General features: G+C 42.7%; 3 protein-coding genes across 3 annotated transcripts; 1 reads left to right on the top strand and 2 right to left on the bottom strand.

The window, feature by feature from the left end:
* The first annotated feature begins 50 nt into the window (after positions 1-50).
* cops6 (COP9 signalosome subunit 6) lies at positions 51-5,601 on the top strand. The gene is made up of 10 exons (XM_030062064.1): positions 51-159; positions 723-848; positions 1,809-1,940; positions 2,474-2,562; positions 2,756-2,818; positions 2,926-2,973; positions 3,294-3,408; positions 4,453-4,545; positions 4,787-4,887; positions 5,109-5,601. The coding sequence occupies exons 1-10, from the start codon at positions 117-119 to the stop codon at positions 5,247-5,249; spliced, it is 951 nt and encodes a 316-aa protein (XP_029917924.1). The 5' UTR covers positions 51-116; the 3' UTR covers positions 5,250-5,601.
* Positions 5,602-6,490: 889 nt separating this feature from the next.
* and4 (actinodin4) lies at positions 6,491-8,659 on the bottom strand. The gene is made up of 5 exons (XM_030062502.1): positions 8,653-8,659; positions 8,160-8,223; positions 8,000-8,044; positions 7,532-7,692; positions 6,491-7,288 (listed from the first exon to the last, which is right to left on the bottom strand). The coding sequence occupies exons 2-5, from the start codon at positions 8,212-8,214 to the stop codon at positions 6,491-6,493; spliced, it is 1,059 nt and encodes a 352-aa protein (XP_029918362.1). The 5' UTR covers positions 8,215-8,223; positions 8,653-8,659.
* A 1,007-nt stretch (positions 8,660-9,666) lies between these two features.
* Positions 9,667-20,547, bottom strand: mcm7 (minichromosome maintenance complex component 7). Its single transcript, XM_030062571.1, has 15 exons — positions 20,354-20,547; positions 17,856-17,935; positions 16,986-17,150; positions 16,322-16,446; positions 15,870-16,050; positions 15,617-15,754; positions 15,087-15,236; positions 14,738-14,852; positions 14,463-14,594; positions 13,916-13,999; positions 13,476-13,687; positions 12,661-12,926; positions 12,328-12,496; positions 10,970-11,079; positions 9,667-10,290 (listed from the first exon to the last, which is right to left on the bottom strand). Exons 1-15 carry the CDS (start codon positions 20,382-20,384, stop codon positions 10,065-10,067), a joined length of 2,184 nt encoding a protein of 727 aa, XP_029918431.1. The 5' UTR covers positions 20,385-20,547; the 3' UTR covers positions 9,667-10,064.
* Positions 20,548-20,823: the final 276 nt, after the last annotated feature.

Below are 20,823 nucleotides of genomic sequence, written 5' to 3'. Positions count from 1 at the left end.
GTAATTGCAGTCATATTAGTGCACCCGCAGCGCCGCCTTGTGTCCGCTCCCTGAATTTTTTTTTTTTTTTTTTTTTTAATATCGTCCCACTGCGCCTGCGCGGTTCATCGGGCAAGATGGCGACGAGCAATGGTGGTGGAATGGAAGTGGACGGGGCAGGCGAGTGTTTCTCACTATTCTTACCATTTCTCCTCGATATGATTATGAACTTACATTTGAATGGTAACGTGTATTGTGTCGCGTCAGTGTTAGCGCTCATGTGTAAGTGTTTTACGGTGTTATTACGCCCGGCGGTAGTAGTTAAGGAGCTTGCTAACGCGTTAACAAGCGGGGTTGCAGTGCAGGCTATCAACTGTCAACACACATTCATTAGTTTTGTTTGTGTCAGTGTCCCTGTCTGTGTTTTACTCTACAAACTGTATCTGCGACGTTTTACCAAGACTGCCAACATAGTATACCTCAGAAAAAAAATCTTATTCTAATGACACCTCGACCACAAGTGTGTATTTTATTTATTTATTTGAATCCCCATTAGTCACTACCAAGGTAGCAACTAGCTGCTCCTCCTGGGGTCTACATGAGTGAACATCACACCACAACACAAAACTTTACATCCCAATGAAAAAAAAAAATGTTCTGTTTGTGGTACAGTTAGGCTTTGAAAAGTGTGTTATAGCTGATAATGTGTTTTATAGTGTTGTTGTTTTTCTGTCTGCCCGCAGCCAGCCCCAGTGTTATGGCCTCGGGGGTCACTGGGAGTGTGTCTGTGGCCTTGCATCCCCTCGTCATCCTCAACATATCAGACCACTGGATCCGTATCCGCTCCCAGGAGGGCCGGCCGATGCAGGGTATGTGGTGCAAGAACTGGTGTCCACCTAAATAACCTGATTCTGACTCTGCACAACAGGGCTGGGACGATGTGCTCATCTCCTGATTCCACACTGTCATCTTACTTGGGTGATTCGATATGTACCTATTCACTTTGTATTGCAATTCTACTGGTATTACAAGTATTTATACACTTTTACATGCAGTACAAATAACACATTTGCACTGCATGTCAAAAGAGCATAGTTTGTGCCCCAAACTGCATGGGATTAGCATAAGGTGGACATGTCTGCAGAGAGGAGAAGCCTGGGTGCTCATAGAACCCATTTTCATTTAGATATCTGGAGGTCAGAGGTCAAGGGACTGTTTTTCCCTCACCAAAATTTAACCTAACTTTGAAGCACGTATTTAGTTCATCAATTCCATAGGTCATCTACTGTCATATGAAGCCAGTATTTTTACTTTAATTTGTTGAGTAATTTAAAAATTGATTTAAAAAATCACAGTTCTTACGTGAATCATTTTTTCTCACCCCTGTTGCATAAGGGACTCATCTTGGGAGACATGCAAAATATCTAGTCGACCAATAATGCCTTTTAACCTAATATCGTCCTTGTAGGATCAACAGACTCCTGTGATTTGAGATTTAAAAAAAAAAAAAATAATCACAAACAAGTGTGATCTCTGTTCATTATGAGGCAACTCAGAAAGTTACTTTGGGAAAGCTCTTTTTGGTCTCAGTAATTCCAGCTATTGTTTTTTCTGCCAAGAAATTGAGCACTAGTCCAGATGATGTGCTGCCATATAATACATGCTGTTATTACAACAACTATATACAAAAAATGTAGCTCACAAGAAGTAGTATGTTTGGTTTGCATTTGATATCATGATTAAACAACTTAGGTGAGGTTTTTTTTTGGCACACAAATGTAATACAGCAGTAATAATAGGAGATTATTCATATTGCTTCTTCTGTTCAGTGGTTGGAGCCCTTATCGGGAAGCAAGAGGGTAGAAACATCGAGGTGATGAACTCCTTTGAATTGCTGTCCCACACCGTGGACGACCGAGCACATATTGACAAGGAATACTACTACACCAAGGAAGAACAATGTAAGTGGCTTTGTTGGTGTTAAGAACATTGAACTGTGCCCGTACATGAAGAAGTGCCTTAATGATAGTATGTATTTTATATCAGTTATTCCAACAAATTTTTACAAATAGGCTTTTGTGAGATTCTTTGTAGCAAAGCCATGTCAGAAGAGCAGGTTTAGCTGTTATCCCACTAGCCAGTAGTTATAAAGGTGCTCATGACTTTGAAAATTGTCGTCTGGACACAAAACATAGATGCACTGAAGCACAGGCAAATGTCGGTCTAATCTGGTGATTTTCATTGTTGAATTTGCCAAATTGATATGTTGTTGGGGGCAATTGATGACCGTCCCCAGCAGTCTACTGTACCTGCTCTCACCTCCCAGTCCCCACTGTGTTTAGTAAATTAAGGGATGATAATGTTAAATCCTGTGCACTGGTAAATGAATAGGCATAGGTTTATCAGTTTACCCAGGTGGTGAAGTCTAAGGTGGTCGCTGAAAGAGGCCGGATCCTTGTTGTGGTTTTCTGTAATATTTCATCTTGTCTCTTAGTCAAACAGGTCTTCAAAGACATGGAGTTTTTGGGCTGGTACACCACAGGCGGCCCCCCTGACCAGTCAGATATCCACATTCACAAGCAGGTAGGCAAAGGTTGAAGGTCAAACTGCACAGCAACTTGGCAAACCTTCCTACAGGTTTAATATAAGTGAAAGGGGATAGTATACTTAGTTGCATTTGTTTGGGTTGTAGGAGTCAAATCAGCTTATCGTCTGATGGTTAACTGGTTAACATTTGGGAACATTTGCTAATTATCTTGTCCCTGTTCTCTGCCAGGTGTGTGAGATCATTGAGAGCCCCCTCTTCCTCAAGCTCAACCCAATGACCAAACACACAGATGTGAGTCTCTCAGGGTTTTCCTTTGAAAGAACAAGTATAACACATGGTTATGCTGTATGCTCAAAGTCTGCTGGTATTAACAAACAATGTGTCCCTCTCTCCATTAGCTCCCTGTTAGTGTATACGAATCTGTGATCGACATCATCAATGGCGAGGTACTGTTTATTTTGAATATACACCAGTAAGCTTTGAAGACCCTGCTTTGCTGTGAATTGGTAGCTCTGCAAACTGCAAACATCTGCTAACCTGCAAACCTGTCAGTAGTGAACATAGTAGTAACTTTGTCAGGCCAGTAGGAGTCATGTTTTAGCAGAACAGCCCATATCTTCATCTTCAGTAAGTTGTATGTTCAAAGTTTCCTCTTTGTTAGAATTATGTTGTATTGTCATTTATATTCTTAGATGGTGCAGTGACCCAATTTACTCACGAGTATCATTAAATTTCATCTTAACTGATTACATTTGTTTTGCCCCAGGCTACCATGTTGTTTGCTGAGCTGACGTACACTCTGGCCACAGAGGAGGCTGAAAGAATTGGGGTTGATCACGTAGCTCGAATGACAGCCACCGGCACAGGGGAAAACTCGACAGGTAAGACGGGCTGTCGCTATTGACAGGGTGTCTGCAGGTCCTGGAAAAGCCTTAAAATGTCTTAAATTCCATTTTATAAATATTAGGCTTTGGAAGTCATTAATGAGTCTTAAAAATTAGACTTAATTTGAATTGTTGAGGTCTTAATTTCAACATAAACATTATAATCCCATGCATCTGTTTTGTCTTTATACTAACTGGCTACCTGTACGTGTTTCTAAAAAACCTATTCTATATTAACCCAGTTGTCATATTTACCTGTAGAGAGAAACCCAATAAAATCTTCTCACTTCGCTGTCCCAACTGGTATGTGGAACAAAGTGATGTCTAGATTTATTTCAGCAGCACTGGGCTCTCTAATCTATAAGAAACTGTTCCTTCCTAAAACTGACCTCTGCGTTAGAACAAATGTGTACTACTTACCTTGATGTTTACCTGCCGTGCTTATTTGAATACGAATGAAAGGATTTGTCTAAAATAAGTCTTCAATCTTATTAAAATATTAAGTATTAAAAGTATTAAATTCTCTGGCTCCTGTAGACCCTGATTGATCTGGGCTTTGAAGGCTTAAACTCATACAATTATCATTTAGTGTATAATAACCTAGAAAATATCTTAACTCAGTTATGAGTAACGCAGATGCAGTGGCTAGTATGCCAAAGTCTGCTTACTGTTGTATTTTAAATTCTGCATTAGCTTGTGTTGTGTTTTTGTGAGTGGGACTATAAGGATGCTTTATACTCAGCATTAAAGAATAAGTAGACAGACTGGCATGTGCCTGATATTCATACTGAATGGCTGTTTCATTTCAAACTTTCAGACTTCATGCTAAATATAATTGTCACATAAGCAATGTCTGTATGACGAGAGCAGGAGGCACTCCTCTTCCATCATTGTCATGTTGTGGCAGATTTTAAGTGCTTTTATCCCATAAAACTGTCCATTTGCATTATAGATGTCTTGTAATGACATCAGACATTGTCATGAAAACGAATCCTGTCTGAATAGGGCTTAACTTGTATTTTTGGTTTGTCTCTCTCTTAGTGGCTGAACACCTCATAGCCCAGCATAGCGCAATAAAGATGCTCCACAGCAGGGTGAAGATCATCCTTGAGTACGTCAAAGCGGTGGAAGCAGGTGAGAGAACCGGCAGGGCTGTTTTTGGGGGGAAGCAAGAGCAAGAATGTGAAAATAAGTCTGGAAAACAGATGTTCTGAAATTAGATGTTTCCTTTCTTTGACGCATTTAAGGGCGGACTCCCTGAACACGGGTCTACAGTAACACGCCCCTGTTAGTGTCTTGACGGCCTCATCCTTCAGTATGCTGTGTTTGACTCATGTTGTTTTTTCTCCTTTCTGTCTGGCTTCATGTGTCACAGGAGAGGTGCCATTCAACCATGAGATACTTAGAGAAGCCAATGCCCTGTGCCACAGACTGCCTGTCCTCAGCACCATAAAATTCAAGACCGACTTCTATGATGTGAGCCTCCTTGTTTCTTTTAGACATGGCAAAATGAAAATCTTAGATAAATGATAAAAGTATAAACAATGGCTGATGGCTCATTGCTTTAAACTGATTTCGAAGTCAGGTTAGAAATAAGAATCCCTAATTATATTATAACCCATGAACTGTGTTTGGACTTCACTCGGAGCTGCTAAATAAAGTGCATTCTGTAATTTTGCTTCTCGTTTTCCCTGCAGCAATGCAATGATGTGGGCCTAATGGCCTACTTAGGCACCATCACCAAGACCTGCAACAGCATGAACCAGTTCATCAACAAGTTCAACGTCCTGTATGACAGACAGGGCATCGGCCGGAGGATGAGAGGACTGTTCTTCTGAGCTGGCCGTTAGCCGAAGAAAAGAGACAAAGGTCACGAGCACTGCAAACATTTTTCTTTGCTTGTATTTTTTTTTTTTTTTAGCTCAGACATCATTCTTCGTCTTGCATACAAACAAACAATAGCTTTTCAAACCAGATGACCATTTTCAGCCACGAGTGTATTCATTACACCAGCCAGTCAACAGTGTAAATGGAAGGACAACTATGTACAAAGTCACTCAAGTTGACAGTTTGTCATGGGTATGCACATCGATGAATCCAATGTACATGAACCGTTATGTTATTTTACCCCCTTTGTTGTTGTTTCATGTTTCTGTATGTAATAAATGATCTGATTTTTCTTTTGTTGAACTTGGTATTGTCTTTTTTTCCAAAGCCTAACTGAAAATACTGTGAAAGATTGATCATACAGTAACTATACACATAATACAAAAAGTTTAGACCTGCAGCTTTAAATGAGCCCATGAGGAGCAGCTACATGGAGAAACTGTAGTTGGAGGTTTATTGTTTGGGGCTGAGTATGTTTGCAGTTAGCTCATCTTTTGAAGTTGCGTTCCTGCTGTTCATTGCCTTTGGAGGTATAGACAGGCGTATGTAACAGGAAAAGGGGGAAGGGCAAGTTATGGCTGCAGTCTCAGGTCTAACAGGAGTCAGCATTTTATTAAATACACAGCGGAACTAGACATTAATGACCCCCAGCCTGTGAGCTGGCACCTCCACTTTACTAGTCTGCGTTTACCTGCCATGTGGCACTAGGAGGAGCCTGCCTTTCCTTTATGAGGGATTGTCTTATGCTGCTGTTTTTTTTTTTTTTTTTTTTTTTTTTTTTTCAAAAGGGTAGTCAAACTTAATGGTGAAAGTATTCAGGCATTGATGAGAGACAAATTGTTTTTGACATTTTATTTCCCCATCAGTTACAAACATTTTTATTACAGGCTTGAGTTGGAAAAAACTTTTTACATGCTGAATGAAAAAGACACTGGATCCTATGACATTGGTGGTAATATACGACATGTAATGAAGCATATCAATGTGTGGGTGCAGTTTTTTCAATGACATGTAAGAATACCTGCTAGAAAATCAGCATTAACAGCACATTTGCAACAAAGCTACATATCAAAATCCCCCAAAATATGGAGAGGTGCATCTTCGATGTTTTCAATTTATCTGTAGTCAAAAAGTCTTTGATTTAGAGAACAATTAGGCAACCATTTCGTCCCCCAGATGCAGCCTGGGTGTCCTACTCACTGTCCTGGACTGGTTCATCAGCAGCAGCTGCGGGCTGGGGGTACTGGAAGCGGACTGGGTCATACAGATCATCCCTGGGGTCGTAGGGCATGGGGAAGTAGTAAGGGTAGGGGTAGAGAGACACTTTCTTGGCGATGGGTGCAGGAGGAGCTGGCTCCTCCACGGGCTCCTCCTCCTCCTCCTCTTCCACTGGAGGTGGAGGGGGTGGGGGGAGTACCACCTTCCCCTTGACCGGCCTGGGTGGGTGGTCGATCAGGCAGTCAGGATCCCAGTAGGGGTCACAGTCGTACTCCATGCCCTTGAAGGTGCGGATGGGGGCTGGTGGTGGTGGTGGTGGGTGAGACTTTTTAATGAGGATTGGTGGAGGAGGTGGGGCGGCCTTCTTTGGTGGAGGAGGTGGAGGGTGCTGGGGCACAGCCACCGGGGCGGGGGCCTTTTGGGGCGTGCAGTGAGGGTGGTAGCGGGGGTCACAGAGCACGGGCACGGCGCCGCTGGGGAGGTAGACAATATGGGGCTTGCAGAGGGGGTCTTTCTTGTTGCAGAGGTATAGCACGTCAGCCTGGGAGATGGCCGGAGGAGGAGGGGGAGGGGGCTCTGTGGGCTTTGGGGCCCCTTTCATCGGGGCAGGGGGAGGAGGGGGAGGCGGTTTGCATTTCTTGTCTGTGGCTGGGTCGCACATGATGACAGGCACTCCCAATTTGCTTTGGAAGTAAGAGGCATTGGGACCATATGTGTGCTCCAGGTACCTCATCTGCTGGTACAGCATCCTCAGTTTGTCAATCTCATACAGCTGAGAGATGAGGGACAAATAAAGATAGTGAGGTTAAAGGGAAGGCACTCAAAACTGCATTAAACAACAACACTCAACTCTCATGGGTTAAGATTAATCATGGTTTTCATATTACCAAGAGAAGATTTCAATTCCCACTGGGACTACCTATATTAAAATGCATGTACTCATGGTACTGTGATGTGAATAAAAGGATCCACCCAAATGTGTGACTTATTCTATGACACATCCTCTCTCTCTCACCCCCTCAGTGTGTCCGATGCTGCTGTAGTAGCGGTAGTAAGCCTGGAAGTCTGGCTGGTTCCTGTACCATTTGGGGTCCACATTGCGCTTTGGTCTGGAGTGAGTCAGGAAGTCATTGGCTTTCTCAGAGTCGATACTGACAGCACTGACAGGAACCATCTCTATTAAAATGAGAGAATGATATTAGAATTGTGACAGCAACCTGAAATACTTGTACTCAATGTACTGTGCGTTTCCTTGAGAAATGCTACTTAAAGGCAATATGAAGCTGTAGGAGAGAGATTTCTTCTAAAAAAGTGTTATATAATTCAATTCAATTCACACACTTTTATCCAAAGTGAGGTACATTTTTTTATACAGCAAAACCAAAGATCTATTAAGGAGAGAACAACAACATCAAGCGCCATAAAGCTCTGGTTCTGGTCCAAAGGACAGCGGTGCTTCAATGTATAAGGTGTGCTGAGTTACCTTCCTGCTTCATAACACTCAGCAATGACTTGGCTTCCAGCAGACCTAGAAAATTAGACCATGAGATGATTTGGTGAGCAATCTTTTCAGTGATTTCTATGATTTTTCCTCTTTTTGTGTGTCTATTTTTGCAATTGTATATCAAAGAGTCAGAGCTGACCTGGGACCCATGTCAGACAACATAGTGCCCCTGCCAACCATAAGGTAGAAGTCATCTTGGCCTCCTGCAATCCAGATAAAAAAATGTTTTCAAGGCAAAATTAGACACCCATCATTTGAAAGAAGTGACATCAGCTCTTAGCTGATAAAACAAACAAGGGATGATTAGGTAACATCTTGTTTGAAAGAAAAAAAAAAAAAAAAAAAAAAAAAAGACCTGTACACTCTGGCTTGTCTGTTTAGTGTAACTAAAAGCATGGCACTAAATCATTTAGTGCCATGCTTTTAGTTACACTAGACACTAGTTACACTGTTAGACATATCCATTTAAAATGAATATGTCTAACAGCTACATTGGTTCTAGATGTATATGTGCTGATGCCTACCAAAAATAGCAACAATGTAGCTGAGAAAATCCTTTTTTCTAGTTTAGATTATCTAGCCTTGTGAATGCCTTATCAACAAAAAGCACCAAAATAACATGCATTACTCACCTGGGCATGGGATGCTGTCTTCACCCTGCTAACAGTCAGGTGGCTTAAATACAGGTCTGTGTGTCAGGCACTCCGACACGTAACCTCTTAACCAATAGGATTTCAGAAATTCTGACCATAATCTTGGCCCCTCCTCTCTTTTAATACATTTTAATATGGGGCCTCTGGCGCCAATTAAGAATAAAAGCCCCTGGACTTGAGGAGCAAAAGCCATAAAGACCACAGACTTCAAATGGAAAGTCCCCATTAACTTTGGAAGGAAAGCATCACCTGCTGAGATAAGGAATAGAACTGCATCCGTGGGGAAAATGTAGCCTTCTCGCAGAATTACAGCCAAAAACATAAGGAAAAACTGCCCCACCTAAAAAAATCCTTTGAGTGTTTTTTTAAGATATCAAATTTCTACAATAATCTGGTCAGATGGCAGTTTTTACTCATGAACACCTGCTTTTCTAAGACAGTTCTGTGACCACAAGGCAGTACACTGTCTAAATAGCAAGGTCTTTTTGCCTTTGCTTGCTCACTATAGAAGTGAGAAGTGTAAAAAATGAGTTACCATTTGCCTCAACAAGTCATTTAATTTTTCCCCAAGCCAAATGTTAGGATTCCGATGACATACCAGGAGAAAAAACTACATCTCTAATAGGGGTATAATTTGAAGTGGTAATGATACCTGGTCTATACATTGGAGTAGCCTCAGACTATACAAGTATCTGTTTTTGGTGTTGTGGAACTTCACCATTAAAGCAACAGTTTTCCCTGTAGTTTGACAAATGTTAGCAGCCTTTACAAGCAAGACATATAAAACGGTGCAATTGAAAGCAGCAATTACTGTCCACACAGCAAGGCTGCTGCAGTAACAAACCAGGTGTTCTGATGATAGTGACACACTTCCAGTCTTAAAAAAGAGAAAAAAAAAAAGGCTGTTGAACAGTGACACACACTCACAGCGCTGTATGGTATACTAGAATTTTATCACCAATTCTTATAAATGAGGCAAAAAAGAAGCAAGAAGTGATGGACCATCAGTTTATTAACTAGCAACTGCATATAGAAAATGTACAGGAATGCTCAGAGTGTCAGAGAAACTCAACTGGAAGCCTACACTGCAGATGGTACTGCAAATACCACATCCAACAGATTGCTTACAAAATACATATTTACAAGCATTTATCAAATAAACCTTTAACAAAAAAGCACAGCTAGGAATCTGCAACAGCAGGCATTATTCCTAATTGCAAAATGGTCATGCTAAAAATGTCCAGACTCTGCCTGACTTATAAATGTTGTAATAGGCTGAAAGAGGAAAAACAGAGTCTGACAGAAGCCTGTATGAAGAGTTCGCCTCAGGTGGCTACAACAAAGCATTTATTAATAAGTGTCCCATGAGTGAGGCTAGTACCAGCGCCCCCTCATACAAAAGTGATGCGGGTGCGGGCCTGGTTGATCTGCCACACGTTCAGCTCCTCATACTCCTCCAAGGCTTCCTGGAACTGGGCGGGGGTGAAGCCACGCGAGATGCAGCGCTGCTCCGCCTCGGCCATGCGCACCACACCGCCAGCTCCACCGCGGCCCGCCACGCCCTCTGTGGCAAGCTCCCGCAGCAGGGAGAAGATCACGTCGGCCGGCCGCTGGGTCCTGGATAAGGGATATTCAATACAAATTGAGAACTTGTACAAACTTTCGTCTCTGCCAATTTGTCATACACTCTCTATCTTAGGGACACAATATTCTTGACCAATATTTACTCCAACAGGTATTATTATTAGCTTTAAATGTTTGTGATTTATAAATTTAAGCTTATTTTACAGTTGCCCTTATGTACTAAACTGCTGTGGAAGGGAGTGGTGGGGAGCCAGTGATTTTTTTCTGAACCAAATAGGCATGAAGGAAAATTTGCAGTATAAATACAATTTTGTTACTATGTGCCACGCTTAATTTTCTGTACAATATGACCCCTGCCAATTGTTAGAGCCGGTCTTTCAGGAAGTCGACGGCGACAGGGCTAAGAGTGAAGCAGCATATGGTGAAGCACTTAACAGTTAACACACTGCCACTGCTGATGCCTGCTTCAGCGAACACACTGCCGTGTGAACAGAGCAGCACTATAAAAATTCATGAGGTTTACAACTTCCTCCAGGCTATGCGGCAACTACTATTATAGGGCATGAGAAGCCCCATAAAGGGGATGCTGGGCCAAATGCTCAACTTGTCATAACATAAAACCTGTACATACAGACATCCGGTCACTTATGTTATTTGGAGTTTGACCTGATGCAATGCTATCATTATGGCTGGTCCGGGTGTTAACACTAACCTTGTGGTATTTGACTTGTCAGCTTGCAGGGAGTCCTTCGACATCTCCATCAGTCTCATGGCCTCGTTGACATCCTCCTTCTCCACAGTCTCAACCATGCGAAGGCGAGCCTGCAGAGGGGGACAGGAGGTGGGTTGGAAATGGATCCAAGTTAGGATTGGTCAAACTACATTCAGACCAGATAGAATTAGTTTCACAACAAATCTGCAGATTGTGTCAACTAGATGAAGCAGGCTGCGCTGTGCCGGCACTGTCAGACCGAGACAAGTGCAATGCCCTCTGGGATGGCCGGCAATTGCCCAAGTCTCCGCCTCTCAACACCAGCTAGTCTCTATAGGTTGAGATGAAATACTGAACAAAAGACCAAGAATGAACAAGGATGCTATGCAGATTAAGTTCTAACATAGAGCATGCTGATGACTGGCTCCAACCGTGGTCAGTTTTGCATGGGTTTGCACAGCTGCTCCTACGCACACAGGCTGACTGCCCACCCTGCAAAGCTGGCCATGATCAGAAGAACCTTCCCTGGCAGTCCACTGTTGTGTGGTTATGAAGGTCTTATAGTATTTGCAGCATCACAACAAATCCAGCTGATGGTCACTATGAGGAAAATTAATACTTTCATGATGGGTGCTCATAACATTATCACCTTACTCTTTGGTAGTCTTGAATTTCTTCTGTATTGGCACTGGCCAACAGTCTGCCCCCTGCTGGGCATACACATGCAGCACATTGCCTGCCTGTCTGCCTGAAGTGCTGGTTTTGCAGTAGGGTAGATGACTGCTACCTGCACAAACAGCACTTTTGACACCCAGAGGCCAGAGGGACAACCTACCACAACACATTCAATTGAAAGGCAAGGTGTTATTTGTGGGGGAAAAAAAACTGTGTTTACAAATAATTTGTAACTAACTGTGTGAAGTTTTGAGACTCAAAAGCAGAAAAACAATTATGCATTTCCAATACCACTGTTAAGACACTGAAGAGCTTGTGTCCAGCGTGTGAAAGAAGTGCTCACACTGCGGTAGGCCAGGAATCACCACTACCTGCACTGTAAGCACTTTAGCGCACACTGGACTGCACTAACGAAGGCAAGTCAAGGCAGGAACCAGGAAGTCTTAGCAATACCACAGCCAAACTCCATTAACAGCTTCACAATACACTCTCACTTCAATATTGTACTGATCTGTCATCTTCGAAATGTATGGAATCAGTAGTCAGATTCTATTTAGAAGTAGTAACATTAAGCATAATTACTGAGGTCAAGTATTGAGTTTCTAGTAACAGTAGGGGACACTGAAAATTTCCAATAAATGCCTCAGCTCTACAGCTGAACAGATTTGTGATGCAAGTCTCACCAGTGCAGTGGACAGGCGCAGGATGGACAGGAGGGTACGAGCGGAGGTAAAGGTGGTGTCCTTGCTAACACGGGCTTCTTTCCTCATCTCGACATAGGCGGCGGTGATGTAATCAGCCAGCGACTCAGGCACAACAGGCTGCCGCTTCTTACACAGGGAGATGTAACGTCTGGAGGGAATCGGGTATGACACACAACAGGTAAGTAACCATCAGTAGGCGTACCATTACATATGTCACCATGAGGGGAAATGTCATTGAACTGCCTTGGGATTATTCTGGTTCAACAACAGTTAAAAAAATAACGATTAAAATCCAGTAAATGTAGTGCAAACCTCATGAGCTTCATGTCAATCGGGGTGAAGTGTGTGGGTGGCTGGCGGCAGTGCTGGTGGACGTAGGTGATGTGCTGGGCGAGCCGCAGGTCAGCGTCGGCATCCGGTTTATCCTGGATCAGCCACAGCAGGTCGAAACGGGAGAGCAGAGCGGCAGGAAGCTGAATATTCTGCTCAATGCTCTTCCGGGGGTTGTAGCGGCCATAGGCGGGGTTGGCGGCTGCTAGAATAGAACAACGGGCGTTGAGTGACGTCATGATGCCCGCCTAGGGAGAAACAGAAACCGGGATTAGGACGGATGCGCTTTGGTGACAAATGGAACAATGCTTTTACCGCCAGTTTGGATAAAGGTATACAGTGTTAACCTGTCTTGCGTTTTCCACTTCCACCATGCATGAATTACTGAACTACATCAACTAGTTCTACATATGTCTTCGCCTCAATTAAATAAAAAAAATCCCCCTGACAAAATTTCAAGACATCCCATGATTTATCCTAAAAAATATTTAAATCCTTAACTTTACCTGCCTGTACCCGACTTAAAAAAAAAAAAAAAAAATCCATGACTCCCCGATTGCACTAATGGGCTACATTTTCTAGCCAACTAGCTGCCACTCTAATGTTGCAGTCAGAACAGTAAATATTTACAGTGTGATGAGGAATCATCAGTTCAAATGCATAACAAACGTTTTGACAGTTTTTTCCCCCTTGTCACCTTGTTATCTAGACATCTTACAAATCTTTTTGATATTTTACTTCATTTCAATGAAAGCCCAGTGTCTGATTGCATTTATACACCACCATGGTTCTCGTACCTTGGCGATGGAGATGGTCTGCTGTTCCATCACTTCATGGATGGCTGTGCGGTCGGCCTCGGCCATCTTGTCAAACTCATCAATGCAGCAGACGCCCAGGTCAGCCAACACCAAGGCACCGCCTTCCAGGGTCATTTCTCCAGTCAGGGGGTCGCGCATCACTGCTGCAGTGAGACCGACGCCAGACGAGCCACGGCCTGTTGTGTACTGGCCTGAGGACAACAGGGCAAAAAAGGAAAGTTTTAATCCAACCTGGATCAAACAGTAATGATGATCCTTTGTTTCAATCTCTATCAAGTAACAAAAGACAGCAAGTATTACAACTGATATTCTGCTCACTTCTAGTCAATGTTTTGGCATTTGTGTCCATGGAAAGAGAATGTGATACAATATTAAACCACATACAGGGGGTTTATTTGCATTTACAGAAATATACTCACTTCGAGGAGCCAGGCGGTCAATGTATGACAGCAGCTGAGATTTGGCCACTCCTGGGTCTCCCATCAGGCAGATGTTTATGTTGCCTGAAGAGGAAAGAGCCAGCAAGAATCTTCTGTTACTTCCATAAATAAAGTTACAGTTTGGAGAAGCACAACACAATTAAAATGACTGATATGAAACCAAGTGTGTCCCATGAGAGACAGCATACTTTTAGTGGTATTGTAGCATTTTGTTTATTCGTTTGAGTCAAGTGTGTTCCTGCTGTGAAAACTGAAATTCTCTTTGGGATGAAGAAAGCACCCAACTGCCATTCTCTGGTAAAAGCAAAAACAAACAAACAGAAACTAAGTCTCAGATATCTGTCTGCACTTAGCTTAGCTTCTTTTGCATTTCTGCTTTATTCGATAGTGACAGCAGAGAGACACGAAGGGCAGGGGACAGTGTGACATGCACCAAAGGGCTTGGCTCAGAATCGAACCCGAGTTACCGCTGTAAGGACGTGACAAGTGGTAAACGCTCTACCAGGTGAGCTACTAGGGTGCTTACCTCTGATTTTCATGCCCTTTGGGGCCTGCTGTACTCCTCCCACCAGCAGCAGGAGCAGAGCCTTCTTCACATCTTCGTGTCCAAAGATCTCCGGTGCAATAGAGCCTGCTAGTTTCTCATAAAAACCTTCATCTGTAAGAGAGGACACAATCACTTACAGTAATTTGCTGACAAATTGAATAAAGTACGCCATGGCATGGCCAGGTGTGGGCATCTATACCAGGTTATGTAATTTCACTGCCCTCATGTTGAACAGTCACTCACTCAGACCCTACCTGTGATGCTGCGCAGCTCCTCCTCACTGAGCTCTTCAGCACCGAGCTCGTCATCCTCAGTTTTGTTCATGAGTGTGATGCAGTGGGCTTCCAAGTAAGTCTCTGACAGAAGACCCTTGAGGGACCAGAACCAATTAGAACACTCCAAGAGAAAGCAAAGTGCTATGGGTCAAAGTTGTAATTAAAATTCTAAACTTGACACAACAGAATTTGTCTGAAGTCAGGGTTTTCTGCAGTGAACTGGATGAGTTTGGGTTCAGTGGCCAGTTAAAGGGCTCTTCACTGGTGATGCAGAGCACCATGAGAGCAATTCCTGCAACCGGCCAGTCATGAGCTAACAGCCACTTACTTGGACAGCCTGTCTGAAGCCTGTGCGCAGCAGAGGCAGGAAGACTCCTGTGATTGCTACGTGATCTCCCGGCTGGGCCAGACGCGTGTTTTCTCCGCGGGCGTACACAGTCATACTCCTTGGAATGTTCCCAATGGGCACCTGGTCGCTCTGTGGATGACAGAAAAGTGATTAATTAATAGTAAGTAGTATTTCATTTGAAACAAAACATTTTGGCACAACTTGTGTGGTGACAAGCGGTTTCATTCCCTGAAAGATATGAAATTATGCAAACTTCCTATTCCTTCCTAATGAAGGACTGAATGTTTTGTCTGATGCCAGATATACTTACAATTACAAACTGAGCCTGAATTACTAAAAGTGGTAAAATCAACTGTCTATGAAGTGTCAGCCTTTTTCATACCAAATAAAACATTCTTCAATGCCCAACTTTTATAAGAGGGCTGCAAGTGCAACTGGCAAGGACAATGTCTTTTGTCAAATATGGCAACTTCAACACTGAGGAGATATCTTATTCTAAGACTGCATACATGTTCCTGAATACGAAGCTCCTGGAATTTCATGAATTTGGAGCCTCTGGTCTGCAGGTAGAGGCGACCTCCAGATTTGTTGGTGACACACTCTTGGCTCGGACACATGATGAGGGGCATGAAAGATGGGGACTGGATCTGAAAGAAAAAGCGGAGGAGGTGATTTTTTTAAACTTATGTATTTAACAACAACTTTAAGACAAAGACAGCCTAAAAATGTCTTTGCTATTTACAGGAGTTTAAGTAATCTTACTGGCTGGTATGTCTCAGCACCACACTGGTCACAGGTATAAGTAGCAACAACCATCATCGGTTTGACCTCAGTGGCGCGAGTTACGATGCCCCTCACTGCCACCAGCTGCCCAATGCTGTCGGCACGCACGTCACGCACCACTTTGGGTTTAGAGGTGGTAGGAGATTTAAAGTAGATCTCACTGTGAAGGAAAACAAAATTTATGAGTAAGTTGTCAGGGGTCAAATGCTTCATGACCATTTCACACTCTTTTGTGATCAAGAAAATCTTTATTTTCTTTAGCAAAAGAGTGATGTGTAACCTTAACAAAAAATACACACTTTCATAAAGATATGCTTTAGTCCAACAGAATGGTACAGAAAATAAAACATTGTACAATTAGTATTAAAATAGTGTATCTGAAGCAGTGAGCTGTAAGAGCTGCATACAACAGGCAGTCAGATTCAACTTACAATCTCCTCATGAGTTCAGGTGGGTACTGGTTACGAGGGTCCCGGGTCTCGGCTGGGTCGCGACCCCTCTGTTCCATCATCAGCCTGTGCTCAATGTACACATCCAGGGAATCCTTGGCCACAACCTGAGTTTGACCGAAGTGTATGTTTATTTGGAGTGTACATAAACCTTGTTTTTCCCCTCTTTGCAGATACATAGCCAACATTCTTATTCAGATTTTGCACTGAGTTTCCATGGGATAATTCAATTTCAGTATTTCCAAAATTACAGGCAAATAAATTTTTCCATGCCATGAGAACTTCACCTAAAACGGTTATGATTTGAGAGAGGGCAAAATACACAACTGGGAGGAGAGGTAAAAGGGCAGATAGTGGAGTCCTCAGACATACAAGAAACAAAAACAGAATCCAAATACACAGATGACATAATGTTTTACAGCTACCACTTAATGATGAATGTATGAAATGATAATCCCAGTTTTTTGTTAAATGCTGTCATCACAATTATTAGTCTTGATTTCATAACATTTTAATTCATATATTGCATCCAACATCAGCATCTTGACCACTGAACAACAGAGGACATTCTAAATGAAGTAAATGTTTGATAGACAACACTGCATTATCTGTGGAAATTAAAATTATAACAATGTGCCCGACATACATCTCTCTCTCTGTACTCTGGCAGCAGCTCATGGATGGCATCAGCGAACAGGCCTGTGTAGCGCTTGGCATTCTCACAGATGCTTTCAACCAACTCTGGGTCTTCTTCAGCCACATCATCCAGGTCCACGTGGAGACCCACCTGCTCCCTGTGAGCCAGCGCCACCTGTACACACCCAGATGAGCCATTAGTTGGGCCATTGAACAATTACAGGATTGGGTCTCTACAGACACTGCTGAGCAACAGAACAAAGACACATTCAGACTTCTCTGTAATACTTGGCAAGCTCCTGAAGTGCATCAATGTGATATAAAGCTTGTGCAACAGAGCAAAATATTTATTATCAAGGGAAGATCTTTTCTCTCATGTTTAAGTCCAAAATAAACCAAAATGCAGATTTTAGCAATATTCTATTTTTTGGAATTCTAAAGAAATAAGAACATTCAACTGGTAAATTAAATAAATCAATAAATAAATTTTATAAATTCAAGTATTGCATATATCACTGAGGATTCCTTTGCAATATTTTAAAAACATGTCCTTAATCAAATGATTCCACTTGCCAAAATCCATCTTGGTTGAGGAAAAGTAACAGGAACAAATGACTGTCCAAAGGGCATAATCTACAATTGCCATCTCTCAATTGGTTGATCCATCTTTTTAAATTAAGTAATATGACACTGGTACTTGCCACTCATTGTCCCTCCATAGATCACCCCAGTTTCCTGTGATTCATTCACTCTCTTAATAGAATAGGTTGATATCATCTATCACTCTGGCAACCTTCAAGTCAGGGCTTGAGGTTGAACATGTTATTTGTGGCAACTAGCTGAGACCTAAGCCTATTTACTATTTGGTTCTTATACTCACAAGTTGAGCTCCATATTTGAACACTTTCTTCCCAAAGTCATCTTCCGTGTAAAACTCCTGCAGGAACCTCTTGCATTTTTCTGTTTAAAAAAATGAAGAAAGGAAAAAAAAGCACTAAGTCAGCACACCCAAAAACAAACAACAACAGGCCACATCTAGCATAGACTATGTGGGAGAGTGTTTCTCCATTATGTTAGCTATATATAAAGAAATCTTTGTTAATCTATCTTACCTTTCCATTTATTAATCCTAACAGAAAAGCCTCTTCAAGTTTATTAGCTGCTCAAAGTGTTGATTAACAACAACAATTTCACCACCAGTGGGCCTAGAGACTGGGAGCTAATTTGTTGTCCTGCGACGACCCCCTTTGTTGAGTAACATGGCATCCTGTAATCTCGATGAGTCACTATAGCTTACAGTAAAGCACTAACTGCAGCTGATGTGCTGTAGGCATCCAGATTCCTTCGACAGGAGTGGAAAAATGCCGTAGTTTTGTACAGAAATAAGTGGCGTTATGCAGCATATAGCGAAGGGGTGAGAATGTAAATACACAACAGGCGCGCTCAGTTCAGTGTCCATTTTTAGAGAAAATATCCCCCACTTCTCGAAAGAACCACAACTACTGTCTATATTTAATTCCACGCTAGTTGAAAAGAAAATAGCCCTTGCACAAACACAAAAGACCGCGACTTACTTTGACCGTACGCCAAAAAATCTGCATCCCTGGTAGATTATTTCTCTGTTCGAGGATGTTATTGTAAACAAAGCAGCACATGGCTTTTGTGCCTCAACACTCCCGAGAACCCTCCGCGATCCCTGCGCTGTTAAAATAGTCCCGGCTGTTGTTTTCAGATAAAAACCAGCCACCCCAAGTTATGCTGTGTTTTTACACTACCACGAAAAATAATACTTTTGTTAGTAATAATTAAAAATAACAACACCACCAAATAACCAAGTGCTGGAAAGACATTATTTAACAAAGCAATAGTTCCAACGGCTGGTACACTTAAAGTCAAATGGGTTTAAACATCAACCTTGTAAAGTTAATATGTCAAAAACGAAGTAAAAAGAACATCATAACAATTTTGTTGGACGAGACAACAATAACGTGAAGTTTATAAAATACAGTCATCCTAAATTGTTCGGTGTTGGCTGCCGATGGATATTTAAATGAACAAGTGGCCGTTTATTTGAGGATGTGAAGTTAACAGGATCAAGCCTGTTTGAAAACGGTCTGCTGGCTTGCAGGCCACCAAACTAGTGGTGAGGCAGACTTGTTTTGCAACACGAGCGGTTTCGGGTTCGACCGCCGCAGATGGCGTCCAGTCCGTAAACAGCTTCGTGTGTGCTTTAGAAGTGCCCTTGAGCAAGGCACCGAGCCGACACCTGCCAGACGACTACAATGAAAACGGAACAGTAGCATGGCAGTTGGCTAACTAGCTAGCGGGCTAACGTTAGCTTGCGAGACAGCAAGTTAACAGCCAAAAGATGGACAAAAGAGGTTAGTAAATGGCAGGGGTGGTCTGTAGGTCCTAAAATGACTAATATATATATCCTTACACGCATGGGGCATTTAATATAGTGTTAGCGTTTTCGGTTTTACAAACGGAGTTTTAAATTTGGGGGAAACAACTTCCTGGTGCCTTATCGTGTATCTTGTTATTAGAGCTAACATCAATGTACATTATTTTGTCAAGCACACAATTGCTTATTTCGGCGTGTTAGTTAATGGCGAAGTTTGTCCTGAATCGAGCCCCAGGAACCTGCTAACCATGCACATAGTCACATTTGGTTACCATTACTAAGAAAGTTACTTTACGACTAGTGTGTGTAAAGTTAATGTTTAAATGGCGAGGACTTGTCTCCTGCTGCTATAACTGCCGGTGTCAACTGTTGGCGGAGAAGCAGTGAGCAATCTAAGGCTATGTGTCTGCAGAAAACAGCTGCTCCAGTTTACTAACACTACTAAAATGCTAGTTAGTTTTGGGCATTGGCCATGTGCTGGCACACTGGCGCCTTGTCCTTTGTTTAAGCAGATCCATCCGGGTCACTTGTCGTCACAAGTCCACACGACAATGCTGCAGGGCTGCCACTAGTTTGCACTAAGTTCATGCAACTCACACGGGGCATCGGCTCCCTGGTACAAAGTGTTGAATATACACAGCAAAAATACCGCAGCACACTTTAGGTGTTTCACTTAGCTTGTGATCCAAGTCAAATGAATGGTGCAAAGGAAGAAAAGAACACGAGATGTACCAGTGACATTTCAGAGTAACGTTACATTACCCACCTTTCACTGCAAAAAGGACACAGTTTCTCATTTATGTTTTAGCTGCTTGACTTTATGCACTCCATGTTGTGCCATGTAAATATATACCTTGACTAGTGTTTCACAGAACATTTTCGAGCACGTATTCCGGTGCTAAGTGTAGTAACTTAGGTTTCACTGCCGCTGCCATGCAGTTAGTTAAGGTGTTTTATGAAACTCAAGTCGTTACCTTTTTCAGCCGCATAATCCTTAGGAGCCATGGCCGCAAATGTTGACAGGCGGATCAAGTAGCTGAATCCAAAAGCCCAGGTGAACTGTGAGTCAAATACAACTTTAAAATAGACGTTTTTGTCCCCTCACTACCGCTGAAGACGAGAAAACTTACTGCTGGAGATCTCCGGTCCCGGTGCAAAAACTGGCGCGAGTCTGACGTCTTCAGCAGCCAATCACAGCCCGTTCTGCTGCCGCGAGAGGCGGGCCTTCGCTGTGGCGCGAAAGTTGCGGCAATGGCGTGGCCATGTGACCCAAGAAACTTCCGCCCTGTTTAGCAGGACTGGCGCGAAAAGCTGTGATTGGGTTTCGTATCAGTGAGTGACCCGAACCTGAACCCAAACACAGTGCAGAGACCCGGAGTTTACAGGCTGACCATGAAGTTCAACCATCTGTCATGTAAAATGTGTTATGATTTAAATCCATACA

This window comes from Myripristis murdjan, chromosome 10 (assembly GCF_902150065.1).
Source record: "Myripristis murdjan chromosome 10, fMyrMur1.1, whole genome shotgun sequence".
Taxonomy (NCBI): Eukaryota; Metazoa; Chordata; class Actinopteri; order Holocentriformes; family Holocentridae; genus Myripristis; species Myripristis murdjan.
This window is presented reverse-complemented; position numbering and strand designations above follow the sequence as displayed.

What these genes read in the sequence shown, in the direction of transcription:
- mcm7 (XM_030062571.1), bottom strand. Translation starts at nt 20,384, where the DNA reads ATGGCTCCTAAGGATTATGCGGCTGAAAAAG. An exon ending in GTGCTGAGACATACCAGCCA is followed by an intron (nt 15,755 to 15,869) that starts GTAAGATTACTT and finishes TTTTTCTTTCAG; the next exon opens with ATCCAGTCCCCATCTTTCAT. An exon ending in ATTGACATGAAGCTCATGAG is followed by an intron (nt 12,497 to 12,660) that starts GTTTGCACTACA and finishes GATTCCCTCCAG; the next exon opens with ACGTTACATCTCCCTGTGTA.
- cops6 (XM_030062064.1), top strand. Translation starts at nt 117, where the DNA reads ATGGCGACGAGCAATGGTGGTGGAATGGAAGTGGACGGGGCAG. An exon ending in CAATGACCAAACACACAGAT is followed by an intron (nt 2,819 to 2,925) that starts GTGAGTCTCTCA and finishes TCTCTCCATTAG; the next exon opens with CTCCCTGTTAGTGTATACGA. An exon ending in CGTCAAAGCGGTGGAAGCAG is followed by an intron (nt 4,546 to 4,786) that starts GTGAGAGAACCG and finishes CATGTGTCACAG; the next exon opens with GAGAGGTGCCATTCAACCAT.
- and4 (XM_030062502.1), bottom strand. Translation starts at nt 8,214, where the DNA reads ATGACTTCTACCTTATGGTTGGCAGGGGCACTATGTTGTCTGACATGG. An exon ending in TTGTCTGACATGGGTCCCAG is followed by an intron (nt 8,045 to 8,159) that starts GTCAGCTCTGAC and finishes CTAATTTTCTAG; the next exon opens with GTCTGCTGGAAGCCAAGTCA. An exon ending in GAGTGTTATGAAGCAGGAAG is followed by an intron (nt 7,693 to 7,999) that starts GTAACTCAGCAC and finishes TCATTTTAATAG; the next exon opens with AGATGGTTCCTGTCAGTGCT.